General features: G+C 39.4%; 1 protein-coding gene across 1 annotated transcript in view; it reads right to left on the reverse strand.

The window, feature by feature from the left end:
- Vps50 (VPS50 subunit of EARP/GARPII complex) overlaps positions 1–16,795 on the reverse strand; it is a 107,248-nt gene extending 90,453 nt beyond the window's left edge. Inside the window, exons 1-2 of the mRNA XM_006991203.4 lie at positions 16,619–16,795; positions 10,304–10,372 (exon numbers count right to left, since the gene is read on the reverse strand). Of these exons, the coding sequence (XP_006991265.1) occupies positions 10,304–10,372; positions 16,619–16,651 (102 nt within the window). The 5' untranslated portion in view covers positions 16,652–16,795. The remainder of the gene's footprint in view (positions 1–10,303; positions 10,373–16,618) is intronic.

Below are 16,795 nucleotides of genomic sequence, written 5' to 3' on the forward strand. Positions count from 1 at the left end.
GCTGAAAATGTCCTCAATTTATCAATATCTACTTCTTCCCACACTGGTTAATCAAGATACTACAATAAGGTAGGTATGGTACACATGCCTATAATCCCAATACTTGGAAGGCTGAGGCAGCTTGAGCTATCCAGCAAGACTGTCTAAGAGAAGCCAAAGACTTCCTCACACACAACAGCAAAACAAAGACATTGTTTTTAATTAGTTCTTTGAATATTCCACCTAATATGCTTTGATCTTTCTCAGCTCCCCACCCTCCTCCTCGATCCACCCCTTCTTATCTACCTTCCCAACTTTGCATTCTCTTTATAGTTGAAACCCATCAAGTCCAATTTGTGTTTGCAAATATCCTTAGACTTGTGGCCTTTTGACAGACCATGGGCTACACTCTTAAGAAAAACTAACCCTCCTCCTCCTGACAGCTATAAAATGCCAAAAGCCCCCCAGCTATTATAAACATACAACTTAGTCATCCAACTTTTCAGAGTTAATATCAAATATATTTAAGTACAAAAAAGAAGCAATTGTTTTAAAAACTTACCATCATTAACATACTGATTAGCAAAAATCTTAATGAATCATCACTAACTGTGTTTGTTTGTTTGTTTATTGGAGGGTGTGCCACAGCACACACATGCAGGACAGGAGACGACATGCAGGAGTTGGTTCACTCCTTCTACTATCTCCTTCTTCCACATGGATCCCAGAGCTCTACCCCAGCCTACCAGCCTAAATCATCACTAAGTAAATCTACAAAATCATTAGACTATTTGTAGCCAATTAAAGGATACAGAATGATGTTCTATGATTTATTGTGGGCATACTTTTTATTTATTAAAAATAATTTGCTTGAATGTTAAGGCATAACATTTTATATTTTTAATTTATAAACTAAGAATTCCTATTGTAAATTCAAGCTAAAAGTGTTAGAACACTATGTCAGAAATTTAAAAGAACAATGTAGTATTTAAATTTAAAATCCTACTACATTTGAAAGAGAACACAGGAATAAAAAGCAAGCCTGTGTACACCAAACTCTATTTATAAAATACTCTAACAGAAAGGGCCAATAATATGCATACTCTGGACAACAGTATGTGATAGGTCCCATGAGCACAGCAAGAAACCCAGCATCCTGGGCCTGAGAAAATACTCAGTTGCTAACATGTTTTCCTCATAAGCATGGAACTTAAGTTTAATTTCTAGAACCCATAGGGCTAGAGGTTTGCACCTGTAACCTCAGCAGCAGGGAGGTAGAGACAAGCTAATTCCTGGGCTCTCTAGCCATCCCACACAGCCTATTTAATACAGTCCGACTTCCAAGTGAGAGATCTGGTCTCAAAAAATATGGTGGAAGGCTCTTGAAGAACAACAAAGTTTGGCCTCTGGTCCATACCCATGTGAATATTTTCAAGCACCCAAACACACACACACACACACACACACACACACACACGAAAGCTGCACTTCTGGGGTAGTAGCAGATGGGAAGGGGAAGTTATTTGCAACTCTAACCCACTTAGCACCCTGAACAGTGAGTGGTGTTCAAATTTGGCATAGGGTGTGTGTGTGTGTGTGTGTGTGTGTGTGTGTGTGTGTGTGTGTGTGTGTGTGTGTGTGTGTGTGTGATCCACACCACCTGTGGAAAACAGGCAGCTTTCACTCATTCGATACAAATATAAAGTGAGAGGGATGGAAAGAAAAGGGACTCAGAATTCTCTAGCAAACCTCCCTCCCTTAAAGGGACACAGGCATCTGAAATACAAGCCTCGGGAGGGTAATGCTGCCTAAGCACCACAAACAAATAAATGCAGTTGGTACCATTCAAAAAGAAATGTTGTACATTACAAAATCACTAACATTAGAAACTACCATTTGTAGCTAAGCCAGAAATCCAGTACACGAAATGATCAAAGGTATCATCTTAAGGGCTTGATTGGCACCGGCACACGACACCACGCTGATGCTCTCCAGCAGTCAGTACCGGGTGGATGACCTGAGGCCAGGGACTCGGCCTTTAGTTGCATCTCTAGAACCTTGGAAATATGATTTAGCCTCTTCAAACCTACACTTTTAATTTTTCATCTGTTTTAAAGTTATTAAAATTGCCAAAGGGAAAAAAATGTGATTTCATTTAAAAATATCTCACAAATGTACATTTCAAAATGTGATGAATTTATAAGAACAGTACAATCTGTATAAGTGCAAAGGTCAGACGCTATTCCTTCCTGGAGATCTACTCCGTCAACATCAGAGAAGACAAAGAACTACCATGGAATACTTCATACTCTAATACAACATTCTGAAAAGGGCAGCGATGAAAACTAGCAAGGCAGGAAAAGACACAGAACATACAATGGAGAACTCCATCCAAACTAAAAACCCAGATATGCCACTGTATCCCTATAAAATAGCCCTCCTTTCAGCCTTTCGAGCAAGCTCCCTGTGAAACACACAGCTGAGCTCATTCAAACTGTTCAAAAGCGACTGTCTCTTGTGCCGCTGCATGTGCAGCCATCAGGCTCTGCTCCCACCTAATCACTCCCTAAATGCTTCCTCGGCGCTAGGCTGCATGCTCAGTCAGACCGCACACTTCAAACTGCAACCGCTCCTTAGTCTTCATCACTATGCTCTGCAGCACCAGGCTTCACAGCACGCCGATAATTACAGATCAAACTATATTCAACAGTCAACTGTATTCAAATGGAATAGGAAACAAAAACAGTTTTGGTAGGCAACATGGTGCATAAACTCTTAATTCTTCTATTAGCAAGAAATAACGAAAGTATTAGATGACTTGGGAGTATTTTATGTATGCAAATGAGAAAAATAAACAGAAAAGGCTTTATTTCATAGCTTTATATAACTGCTGCATAATTCTGCTAGAATTAAAAACTCACTTCCTAGCATTGGAGATGTATAAAAATATGCAATTCTTTATCTAAATCAGAATCTGACAAAGTAATTTATAAGTGTGAGATAATACTTTATACACAAAATAAAGACTTCCTACAAAAAATTTTAAGGCAAACTTGAGAAAAAATAGAACCAAATAAAATTCTTCATGGCATATCAATATATGTTAAGAAAAAAGGTTACAATAATGAGATAGTCAAACTAATTTACAATTAAACAGTTCAGTCTTGCCAACTGTTTATTATTAATGAAGTGTTTAAAGGATTTATTTTATAGTAAGTGTTCTGGTTGATAGTATATGATTAAATGAGTATTAAGATTAATGTAGTGTAAATGCTCTCTAAAATGTGAAAATCCAACCTAATCTGCCAACAAGGCTATATAAAATGCAACAACACTTAACTGCTAATCACTAAAATACAGAAAATGTACATCAATGCACCTCAGAACTAAAGCTGGAAAGGAACAATTCAAGTCACGGATTTAAATGCAGACAGAGGAAGTGAACGCGGAGAAGCAGAAGAGCAAACCAGCTCGCCCCACACTGCCATCGGGAGCTTGCGAGCCCGATCCACAAGCTCCACTGCCTTCCCTTGCTCAGCCGGAGGAGCTACAGCTAACAACAGCCATTTTATTCTCAACATGTTCAAACTCTCCTGGATGACAGCAGCCAGGGGTGAGTGAAATTCTGCGTCGCCCTAACCGGTTACTAAAGAGGGACCACGAACAAATAAACAGCCAGGAGAGGCTGAGCAGAGGGAAGGACGGACACAAAAGACACCGAGACACAAGTGCTCTCAACCTGACAGAAGAACAGAGAGAAATTCAAGTCTAAACTGAGGAACAAAACGAAACGCAACTCTGAAATTATGCCGCAGGGTCAAGCAATAAAGAGCCCTAATTAAAAAAAAAAAAAATACATATTCTCCAAGAAGCAGAACATCCATGTATGTATATGCGTCAGAATTATGTATTCCTCTAGTTAAAATATGTAAGATATGCCATTGTGTCAGACACTGTACCAACAGCAAGCATAAATGTTCAGTGTTTCCTTAACAGCATAAAGCAAGCAGGATTATTTTAGCAGACTGTCAGACCAAGAGTTTCTTGATGTTTGGAGCTGTTTCCCCTCACACAGGTTGAATACATTACCGCCTAGGCTGCTCTTCCACTTTTATTATCTCGGAGGCAGATAAAGCTACATGAGCAAACACATAAAATGCACATATGAATGTAACTTTATGAAAAACGATCATAACAGACATTTTAGTCAATATCTCTGCTTTAGCCAGGCTACTTCTTATCTCAACATAAAAACAAAAGGTTTTATGGGGATTCAAATCCATAAAACAATTTAAGCCCTCAAATGAAAGATGTTATGAAAACATTTCTAGGATGTTTATGTAATCTAAGGAACTAGACGATCCCTTTACAAAGCAATTTCATACTAAGGATTCATCTCTTAAGAGAATGCATCTGTGCTTAAGAAAAAAATAACTAAGTTTTGCATTTAGCTATTACTTTCAAATTATCCCAAACTCCATACTAATTGAGCCAAAGTCAATCCAAAAGTAACTAGTTGTAACTGCACAACACCCCCCTCACAGTTAAAGTCAACACACACAACAGCTCAAACACCTAACAGTTAGTTTTAGGTTTTTATTCAAGTAAATTACATAATTATGTCATGTAAATTGACATGAAATTCTTCAGTTCATAGGCTATAATCAAAACTCTGCAGACAATTAATAAATACTGGAACCCCAACTCCCCCCTTATCACACCACCATTTACATATGCTTGATTATATACCTAGATGGCAGTGTCTAGAGACAGACGGACAGAGGGAGAGACTGACTGTGTGTGCTGGAAGGACAGTGGGAAGGAGAGACTCTGTTCTTCTAAAGTACACATTTGCCGTTTGTTTCCCTGTCTTGCTCGGCTTTCTTTTTTGAACGGTTAGCTTTCTCTCACCAGCCAAGACAGCAACACAAAAATGACATTCTGTTATAACTGCTGCAGCCAGAAGCTGCAGTCTCATAGAGCTAACATCACGTTAGAGCTCTAACTGAAAGCAAAAAATAAATTTAGTTGCCAAAATCTACACACAAAGAATAGGAAGAAAAAAATACAGTTCTCAATATTCGATCAGTATTATTAAAGTCATAAATCACTGAACAGATAGATATAGGTTTGATCTACTTCCAAATGAAACAATTCAAAATCTATTTTCAGATCTCAGATACCCTAAAACCATGTACCACATAAGATTATAATGAATTGCAAGATGTTTGATTACATGGGGAAATGGCACATTTTCTCATATTCCCACTAGAACAACAGTAATAATCTATCAAATGCAGCGGCTTCCTCAGTTTGTCTCTGTGCTTTACATAAGCAGGCTTTAAAGCCTACCCTGTTTTCTTCAGGTTCTCAGTGCCATCTAGTGGAAGACTGGTTACATTACAATTTGGAAGGAGAACTCAGCTAAATAATTTCTGAACATTTGTACAAGGCTGTAAAAATACGACTATTTTAATCTAGACTTTAATAAAATTAGGTAATAAAAGAATTTTAATCGTTTTATGCAAAAAGTAATGAATAAAAATGATTTTAACCATACAAATTCATTGCATTTGATAGTTTTAAAAATCACAAAAAAATAATCAAATTTTGTATTTGATCCTTTGCCAAATATTTGTACTTATTTCTTGTAATCAGTTAAAAATGTCAACCCAGCCGGGCGGTGGTGGCGCACGCCTTTAATCCCAGCACTCGGGAGGCAGAGCCAGGCGGATCTTTGTGAGTTCGAGGCCAGCCTGTGCTACCAAGTGAGTTCCAGGAAAGGCGCAAAGCTACACAGAGAAACCCTGTCTCGAAAAACCAAAAAAAAAAAAAAAAAAAAAAAAAAAAAAAAAAAAAAAAAAAAAAAAAAAATGTCAACCCAATGTCGAGTGATGGTTGGTGGTGGCGCATACCTTTAATCCCAGCACTCGGGAGGCAGAGGCTGGTGGATCTCTGAGTTCAAGGCCAGCCTGGTCTAAAGAGCGAGCTCCAGGACAGCCAGGGCTGCACAGAGAAATCCCAAGTCCAGGATTTTATTATATTTCTAAATTTATTATATGAAAAACACTGAAGATAATGACGTTGGAAACATTAAAATTTTTAAGCTATCTTTAAAAATAATTCTCGCCGGGCGGTGGTGGCGCACGCCTTTAATCCCAGCACTCGGGAGGCAGAGGCAGGCGGATCTCTGTGAGTTCGAGGCCAGCCTGGGCTACCAAGTGAGTTCCAGGAAAGGCGCAAAGCTACACAGAGAAACCCTGTCTTGAAAAACCAAAAAAAAAAAAAAATAATAATAATAATAATTCTCAGCTTCAATGAATATTAAACTGTCTGCCAATAATGAGACCCTAATGCTGGAGGGAAGGGACTGCACAAACAGAGAATCAGGCAGAAAAAATCCAGTGCAGACCCTCTTTGTTTTTCATTAGTTTTAATGTTTTTCCAGACTCTCTTAAAAGAATAAGCTCTGTGCTGAGAGAAGCCACCACAGCACCTCCAGCCTCAGTGCTTTCCAGTCTTTCACCTCCCACATCTAGTGAGCTCCTCCGTCTTGGACTCTGTGGTTTTCAATGTCCCTCAACTCAACGCTTCTGCATCTCTCCACCTCAGGTCTGCATCTCCTTATCAGCAGGCTCGCCTTCAATCCGAGTAACAAGCCAGCACAGAGCCCATCACCCTCTTACATCAGTCTCTAGAGGACCCTGCATCAGTGCACCTGCTCTGCAACTGCTCCTTGCTCTCCACCACCATGAAGATGATTCCCAGCCACCAATAGTACTTACACAAGTCTCAAAAATACAACTAAACAAACAAACAAACAAAAACAAAAGAAGCAGGTCTTCTGGCTCTTCAGTTCTCCTTCACTGCCCTCCTTTTCCTAGGGAATTGAACCAGCATGGAATCTGCAAACATTAATCATTTTTAACCTAGCCAACAGTAATATGATCCATCCTAATAATCCACTCCCATACATTCTATTGTTTATTCTAAAGCCTTGCAATATATCACAACTCAAGCTAATCTATTTCTTTCCTGAATTGAGAGTTTCTTCTTCCAACTTGAACGATATTATAATAAAGAAAAAAGAATTCATGCATTAAACTTGTAAACGGAGCTGAATATTAGGGGATTCAAATCTACAATATATCAGACTTAGTATAAATTGGGTTTCACTTGTTTATTCAAATTCTCTGCCCAAAGGAAAAACGTAATTAAATATACTCTGGGGTTCAGGGATGCTATAGCATTACAAAGAAAAAGAAACAAGCTCATTCTTGAACAGAGGGATTATTTTCAATGTTCTGCCTATATATTTATGTGTGTGGTGATGCCATTAAGTGGAAGTATTTAAATGTTCCTTCACTGCATTTAAATTACATAAGTAGCATAAACTAAGTATCAACACATCCATCTTAACCCACCACTAAGTAGCTTTAACCCCACTAATATACTGTATTTTCCATGCAAGAGATAGATTACAGAATTTCAAAATCTCTGAAACATATACCACTCTTGCAACACAACATGAGGGGAACACACTTCAAGCAGAGCAACCCAGCCTCAGAGTTCATCTCATCACCTACTCGCCTTCAAGGTTTTTGTCATAATTTGCAATCATCTTGTTTACTATGTGCCTTCTCTGACATGAATGTAACAAGAGCAAAGCCTCAGCTTTTCGGAAGGACCTGTCTTTCCACTGCTGTACTGCCAGTTCCTACAGTGTGTCTAGAACACAGTCAATGCTCAAAATTGTTAATGAAAATTCACAGGGAGACTACAAGAAGAAAACATCAACCTTCAGAATGCTGAAAAAAAAAACATATATATATATATTCACATACATATATATACACATACATATATACACATACATATATATACACATAGATATATAGATATATATCTATGTGTGTATGTATGTATGTGTAATGCTCTGCATTAAAGTTAAAGTAAGCCACACTCAGTAAGCAATCCCAGAGTTCTTTTAGCTGTCATGCTCAGTAGTGACTGCAAGCCTGATTCACATCAAACTCAGTCTACCAACCAGAGCATCACCATTCTGTACTGTACGGCTCTTGTGTACGTAGAGCCATTTAGAGAGAGGGTAGCAGCACTGCAGTCCCTAGTTCTTGTGAGGCTGTCAGCAAGCAGAGAATGAACAGGCATGAGGAGCTGGGGAGGCTTTCTTATCACGAGGCTAGCTGCAGCTTACATCAGAGGCATCACTTCCTATTAGCTACTTTACCATCCAAGAACTCCTTAGTATGTTGTCAAAAAGACCGGTGCTTAGATATGACATTCACCTGAACCATTTTCATTTGCTGATCTTGTGACCCCAGACTGTACACTCTACCCAGGGCCACATATCTCAAAGAAACACAGTCAAGTGTCCATAGGAAAACTATACGTAAACCCACTGCCACTACTGCTGAAAAAAAAAACAAAAACAGATCTTGAGGTTTAACGACAACAGACCATTTCTATTAAGAAATTCATATATTTTTACTGAGATTCACTCATCAACCTGACATTGATTCTGAAACATAATACAATTAAATTCAAAGTAGGTCCACAATGTATAATCATCTTTTTTCTTCATCAAATAAATAAAAACAATTGCTTATCAGTTACGATGTATGGTTAGTCCTTACTTCCTAACTGCACCACATCCATTTATAACATATTTTATAATTTTATATACATACATAATTATATACACATATATATGATGCCCAAGTCTTTGTCTGAACTACTTCATGCAAAAGGATTATTGGCATTTTATCATACAGAGACACTATGCTTGTGTATGAACTCCAATAAAGATTAACAGTAAGTCCAGATGTTACTCCACTGGTGAAGGTGTCTAAAGGAGATGAGAGCGGACACTGGGGTGTGAGAAGCCTGGGAGAACTGAACAAGGTAAGTCCTGTATTAAGGAAACAGCACATATGTTGACAAGGATGGGAACTGCTGGTGGGACTGTAAACCAGTCCACCCATAATCAACTAAAAACTGACCTACCATGCAATTCCGTATACAGTTTCTGTGCATTAACCCAAAGACTCCTGGCAACATAGTAGAGACAAACTTGCACATCAATGTCTGCTGTAACATTAGTCACTGTAGCTAAGCTATGAAGCCAACAGAGGTTTCCAACAACAAGGAATAGATGAAGAAAATGCGACTTACATACATAATAGAAGGTTCTTGAGCCATTATGTAATTTACAGAAAAACAGACATAATGATCATATTAAGCAAAGTAACTCAGTCTCAAAGACAGCCAGTGCATATTCTCTCTCATTTACAGGTCCAAGACTCTATAAATACATAAAATTGGTTACGTACAAATGACATAAAAGCAGAAGCTAAACCATCTGGACAGCAAAAGGCTGTGGAGAGAGAGGTGCCCAAGTGCATTATAGAGTTGTATGAAGATGCCTTATGTAACCCCATATAATAAAATAAAAATGTAAAAGAAATTATAGTAAGAGAAAAAAAGCTTCTTGTATTGAGATGCCAGACACAGCAGAAGAGTGTTTTTAATTATGATGCTCAGGGGCTAGAGGTTTAGTTCAGTGATAGATTACTTTCCTAGCAAGTAGGGGACCCTGGGTTCAAAAAAAAAAAAAAAAAACAGCTGTTAAAAAAAAACAAATCACACACACACACACACACACACACACACACACACACACAAATCCTCCAATTAAACCCCTTTGAAGTCCTTCATCGTGGCGGAGCTGTGATCCACAGCACAGCTCACAGCAGCACAGGCACCAGCAGCAGCACAGACACCAGCAGCAGGGTTAACAATGGCTGGCGGTCTCCAGGGGAAAGCCAGCTAGCTTTCAAGTGGCAAATATTAAACTTGTAAACTGAGATGTTCACATGAATATTAGGAAATTAAAATCTGAAATGCATCAGACTTAGTATAAGTTGGGTTTCACTGGTTTATTCAAAATTCTCTGCCCAAAGGAAAAACATAATTAAATATACTTCAGGGCTCGTAATGCTACAGCATTAAAAAGTCAGTTAATAAATTACTTTAACTTTTTAAATTATAGCAACAAAGTAAGCAAAATATACATATATATCTGCCTTCAAGCCAGGAATTTGATATAATAAACCCTAACTTTATTAATTTGGCAGTGTGGACTCTACCACTGACTCCCCTCATAATGAAAGCACAAACATCACCTGGCTTAGCCCAGCAACCACCTGCTGTGGGAAGCAGAGCTTCAGGGAAGCAATTAGCACACAGAGGCAGTAAGTCTGCTCTTGTGGAGGTGAGAAGTCACACCACACATGTAGATCAATACCTTTCCAGGGACCCGAAGACTCTCAAAGGCACCAAGATCACTGAGGCTCTCCGGAGGGCTTTTCAGACCCTTAAAAAAGACAAAATGAGACAAACACAATTTAATTGTGCTAAAGAACTGTAAAAGGATTGAACACACCTAGTGAAACAGGCATGACAGTTTTCAAATGAGATTTACCTTCTTGAAAATACAGAGAATATACATTCTAAGACCAACTATTACAATACATATGGTCTGCTATGAAAGCAAGGATGTGCTCTTAGTAGTTTAAAATAAGAGTGTCATGTGGCACCGTCAGCACAGCAGCAGAAGTCTAACTTAACCACAACTTTAAAACAACCAAAGGAGGGAAACATGACACCATCATTAACAAATTCACCTTAAAAAAGGATCCAAGCAAGCAACAGTCTCATGATTTACAGATAAAAATACACTAACCAACCGCTCTAGTTCAACACTTTTAAAAATGCTAATTAAAGCCCTTTGTTAACCTTGACTATTTCTCACTAATGTAGCCAATTCTTGCTGCCTAAGATAAGACATAAACTCCATGTTTCACTGTTTCCAGCCATTCTTTAGCACTGTGGTACCGTCTATATGCACATCAAGTGAAGGATTCTGAAAGCCTTACATATACCAAGGAAAATTGGGAAGACAGAAAGAACTCGGCATTTAAACTCCATTTCAAAGCCCCATCTTTAAAATACGCTATTTAAAGAACTGACATTAGTTTTTAGGCAAAAGCAGCTAGACGTTATTTTGAGGAGAGATTTCTAACATAGCTGCACTGCGCTTGAGGTGCCTCATACTGACCTTTTGGGGTCCTTAGTCACCAAAATGTATGGTGTGCTTCTGTCAGTTACTTCAGACTCAAACACTGTTCTCTGTAAGATGTAGGGTGCTTATCTTGCTTGCAAGGAAATAACACCTGCCACATCTACAGGTTTATGACAGTATTTTCTACCATTGTTCCTAGAGTATCCAGTCCACCCATCCTTATTTCCTGTTATCACTCTCTCCTGTCTCCAAAAAATAGAAAACCAACACACCACCAGCTTCAGAAGTATCTCATCTTAGGAATCTTCCTAAATCCCTATGCTTCAAGGCATACAGTACTTCCCAGCATAACTAAAGATTGTGTCCAGTAATATCATCCAGGGAACTTTTAAAGATCCAAGGGCCCAACATGAAACTAACGAATAGGTACTTCTGGACTGGGATCAGGAATTTGCATTTTAACTAGCACCTCAGGTGTCTCAAAGGATTGTTAATACTTCAGAAACACAGTTATAGACATTTTCAAAACAATCTCTCAGCCCAATCAGTGAAGTTTTAAATACTAAGTGCACATACTTCCTTCATACTTTAAGACTCAGGTTAAAGGAGAAAGCAAATGGTATTTGCCTCTATTGTCCAATGGCTAGCAAAGTTTCCAAAGTTTTGCGCGCGTGCACACACACACACACACGGAGAGAGAGAGAGAGAGAGAGAGAGAGAGACAGACAGACAGACAGACAGACAGACAGAATTACTGGGTAGAAATTATTGTGCAGGCTCCACTCTCCAACTCCTCAGCACTTTGTTCTCCTGGGAGCATGCAACTGACTGCAGCCTGCAGTTTCCAGAAACACTAAAGTCTACTGTAGTCTAATATGCCTTGCAATGGAGTACATGTTGGAGCCTATCGCAAGGCTTGGGCTGTTTGTCCTACATTGGGTTTCTCACATGATGGCACAGCATCAAAAATGGCAAGGCTGACTTAGACAACTAAACTTCCACAGACATATATTAGCTATAGACGACACACATAGGAAGTAAAACTTCATTAATGATACTGTTACTCAATGATAATTCAAACAATACTGTTACTCAAATACCATTTTCAAAGTGTAATTAGCATGTCTTTAAACGTTTTCAAAGCTAACTAATCTGACAGAAATCTTTGTGTGAATATAGCATGTCTGCCTCTTTCCCTAAATGCTAGAATGCAAGTGTGATATATACTTGTATCTAGAAAAAGGTTTCACCTCTAAATTACTACATAATTATCAAGAGTAAGCATGGCAGCTTTCTGCCAAATGTACAAAATAAGAATAATAAAAGTTGGAAGCCCTATGTCAGGAGCCAGGAGAATGGGAGACCACCTGGTTTGTACCCTGACTCTCCTGCATCCTTGCACAACCTTCCCAGCCAGCCATGTTTTGTGATTATACCCCAACCATGTGATAACTCAGGGATTGTTAGAAAGAATGAGACAGCTCCCATGAGAAACCAAAGCGGGACCAGCTACCTTGCAAACATTCCTTGAGTTTTAACCATTATTCTTAGTATTACTAGGATCACAGAAAAATGGCTTTTCTTTCAACAAAACAAAAATGAAAAAAAATAAAGACCTAGCTGTCTATAAATATATCTGGCACTCAACTGTAATTTAAGACTATAAGTTATTAACCCTTTCATCATCATCTTTTTTTTTTTTTTTTTTTTAGTTCTTACCAAAATAAAGTTAGTTTTCTGCTATTTTCATCTAAGGCTCAAATTCATTGCTGTAACTGTGGTGCTCTATTTTTAGTAAACAAAAACATTTGTTATCATCACTATCCACTATCTTTTATTCTCTTTGCTTTTTTTTTTCTTTACAATTTAAGCATATATAAATTTCAGCATCAATACACCTGACTTTGCACTTTCTCTGTCCACATCAGACCAATAACAAAGACACTTCCATTACAGCTATATGAACCTCTGTTCCTCTTATGAGACTAGCCATTGTGTTCTATCAGAACAAAAGGACATTTGCAACTATTCGTGTTTCCTTCTCTTTTTAGCAAGATTGAGTGTTCACAATTTCTCTCCAACTCTCTCCCCCATGTTTCTCTTGAGCCTACCCTAGCCAGAATTTCTTCCCTACCACTTCATAAGTGCCGGTGTCAGGGCTGGAGCGATGGCTCAGCGGTACGAGCACAGGCTGCTCTTCCAGAGGACCCGGGTTCAATTCTCAGCAACCACATTGCAGCCACAACTGTCTGTAACTCCAGGTCCAGGGGATCTGACACGCCCACACAGACATAAATGCAGGCAAAACATCAATGGACATAAAATAAAAGTTAAATAATTTTTGTGAAAGTAAGTAAGTGTTGTCAGGTTCCAAATCTAACTCTCACCCAAGTCTTACCTGGTTGATCTACAGCAGCTTTCAAAGCCTTGTTCTTTGTTTTTCTCTCTATCTAGCTTAATGAATATTCAGTAAATATTTATTAAGCATCTGCTACATGCTGGTGGTCATTTGAGTTGCTAAGACTTCATAAAACTGACAGCTCCTTCATATTCCACTCTGCATAATCTATCTCTCAACATGGAGTGGAAAAGGCTTTTCATGTGTCTACAGCCACTCCACTTGACTTCAGGCAGTGCTGTCTGTCTGTCTGTCTGTCTGTAACTGAAGGAGTTACAGCCATACACTTGTAACTCCTGAAGGTTTATCTATGCCTCAGATTCCTGCCCATAAACTCAGATACATTTGGTGAGGTCTCTGCTTTTTCTCTATTTAATATCTAAGCAGCGTTTCACAAGTCGAAAAGCCTCTTCACTCAAATCACTCCTCCTCCTACTTCCTCCATCTCAGAAGAGTCAGATTCAATTGTCTATCTACGGGGTTAAACCAACGTGGACCATCCTTGACATTTACACACACATAAGGACATTTTTCTAGCTCTCCATTTACAACCGGTCCACAATCCAGCCTCTTCTGTGCACCTCCACCCCTAGCACCCTGGACCGGGCCCATACTCTTTACCACATGGGCCACTGCAGTCATCTCTCAATTCTTGCTTTTTCCTCCCTCAGTCTATTACTAAAAAAACAGGGGCCAAAATGGCCTTTCTGGAGTGCTCTATCAGACTACATGGCTCCTTTGTCTGTCACTTCACTCAGAATAAAAGTCGTTATTTCTATCACCTTGTTCAGTGTGATCCTGCTTCCTGCCTTCAGCTCTATGCCCTCATCCTGACCTCATCTCCTAAGGTCTTTCCCCTTACTCCCTTTACTCTGCCCACATTGGGGCATCTGAATTTGTTCTTCTGCTGGTATCTGCCCACCTAGCTCACCTCCTCACTTCTTTCAGGTCTTTTGCATTATCTTCCCACTGAGGCTTTCTATGCCCACCCTGCATGTAAAGATGTAACTGATGCTAAATTGTCAAAATTCCCAAGCCTGCTCACCTTCTTTCCCTCAAGCACTGCTCACCATGTCTGCCTTAGAACTTGTCTATTCTATTCACTGATGCCTCTTTCAAACCTGGAATAGTGCCTGGCACATAATGCTCAATTCAATTTGTTGATTGAACTGAAAGAAAAGAGGCCAGCATAATGGGGAATGGTGAGTAACAGATCTCATCTAAATAAGGCCAGATAGCAAAGTGCATCCTTCCCTGCAAATCTTCTGCAAAGAAAGATCAAAATGGCCAGAGAGAGAGAGAGAACACAAATAAAATTAAAATCTCATACACCAGAATTTCATTTCTCTTTAATATTCATTAATAGCATAATAATCAAATATGTAGAAACCTTAGATATGTAGAGCTTTAAACACATATAATTAGGAGGGCCACACATTTGTATAAACCTCCTAACGTTACCTTACTTTTTTTTTTTAAAGTACAGCTCCAGCTTCCTGCATATGATCTGGAGATTTTTTTTTCCTCTCCAATTAAACACAGATATAACCTACTATAATTCAATAAACTGACTGAGGTTTAAGAATTAGCAAGTTCAGCACAGTCTGCACTACATTTACAAACACTATAAATATATTAACATCAGTTATCCGGAATTTTTTGGTTCTTCTCTCCCACTCATTCACAAGGTAAGGTTCAAAACCAAAAACTCAAATCACCAAAGCTACTACATACCTCTGGTAACCCAGGCACCAAATGGAATTGAGCACCAGCTTTAAGGACAGCAGCCCCATGGCAGTTTACAAGTGGCATAACAGACAAATGAGCATACTGCTTACCAAGCAGGACCAGGCAGACAGAAAGAAAACCAGCACGTAACTGGCTAGCACCTGAGGGGCTGCAGGTCAGCTCTGAGTTGATCTGCTCTCTCTCCTCCCCACTCAGGATGGAGCAGCCTCCAAACTCCTTCTCAGGTAAGAAGCAACAGGAAGCACCAGTGTTCAAATGTGAAGGCTGCTAGATGCCTCTACTCACCTACTTCTTTGTTTGACTTTTATTATTCACAGAACATTTTCTCTACTTTCTTGACACCAATCATATTTTCCTCAAAAAGGGAAAACTGTTATACCAGGATCATGTAAGTACTGTCTATCGGAAATTATATGAAACTGTCCCACCATCGCTAAAATTCTGAATTCTCAAGTATGTAAGGAAGTCATTTGTATTCCTGTTCTCTTTTGTTAGGAAAAAACATGGCAAGTGAAACTTTAGTGAAAGGATTCTACCAACATTTTAAGCCACAATGATTTAAAACTTTCATCTAAACTATGCTTGCTTCTTATTAAAACGAAGAAAAAATAGCAAATTCTATATATATGCTACAGTCAAAACAAAGGTTTCTGAAATAAAGTGATCAATACCTAAAAAAATAAATTTCAGCAGCTTCTTGAAGGAAGCTGAGACACAGAGCAGTCTTATTCATGAATTATCCTTCTGGCAAGAACAAAAAAGACACTGTTTTGCCATAACAAGGATTTTTTTTTTTTTTTAAGTAGCAATACACAAAGAATGTTCGCATACACTAACTTACTGATGACCTTCACAGCGGTACACTGAGATAGGAGGAACAGAAAAGCAACTGTCATTTTCATTTTCACATCCAGAAAACATCTACAAGGTTTGGAGAGTTGCCCCCGAACCACAACGGTAGCAATGTTGCCTACAAATAGCCCTGTTTCTTCACTTTAGCTCTTTTCCAGTCTTCTCTATTGTACAGACCCATGTCCCTACCCAGGACACCTACTGGCAAATCACCGCCAGTCGGGATGAGGGGGACGCTGCAAAGCAGCTGAGGCTGTCCTGGAAAGGAAGCAAAAGCAGAGGGGAGACAAAGACAGCCCAACTCCCTGGCTGGCCTTGTCTAAATGACTGTGTCTAAGAGGACACTACCCACAAAAGGTCGAGGTCGGATTAAGGAGGCTCAGGTGAGTTTTCCAGGGTACTACTTTGCTGCCCAGCGCCCCTAAGACCTACCACCACCTATAATTGAAGCCTCCGCCCACCACTGCCCGGGGTCTGGGCGCTCGGTTCCTCTCCCAGCCGGGAGGAAGGACCTGTTTGCTTCAGACTACAAGACTCACCTGCCGGGTCATTAGAGATTTGATTTTTTGCATGTCGAGGTCGAGAGACGATTACCCTGGCGCTGAGAACTAACAAATCACACAAGACCACCAGACAGCCGGCTACAACACAGGGAAGCCATAGTGAGTAGTCACGTGGAGCCGCCCGCCTGGGTCAGCCTTCCTTTCGCTGAGCAT

This window comes from Peromyscus maniculatus, chromosome 3 (genome assembly GCF_049852395.1).
Source record: "Peromyscus maniculatus bairdii isolate BWxNUB_F1_BW_parent chromosome 3, HU_Pman_BW_mat_3.1, whole genome shotgun sequence".
NCBI lineage: Eukaryota > Metazoa > Chordata > Mammalia > Rodentia > Cricetidae > Peromyscus > Peromyscus maniculatus.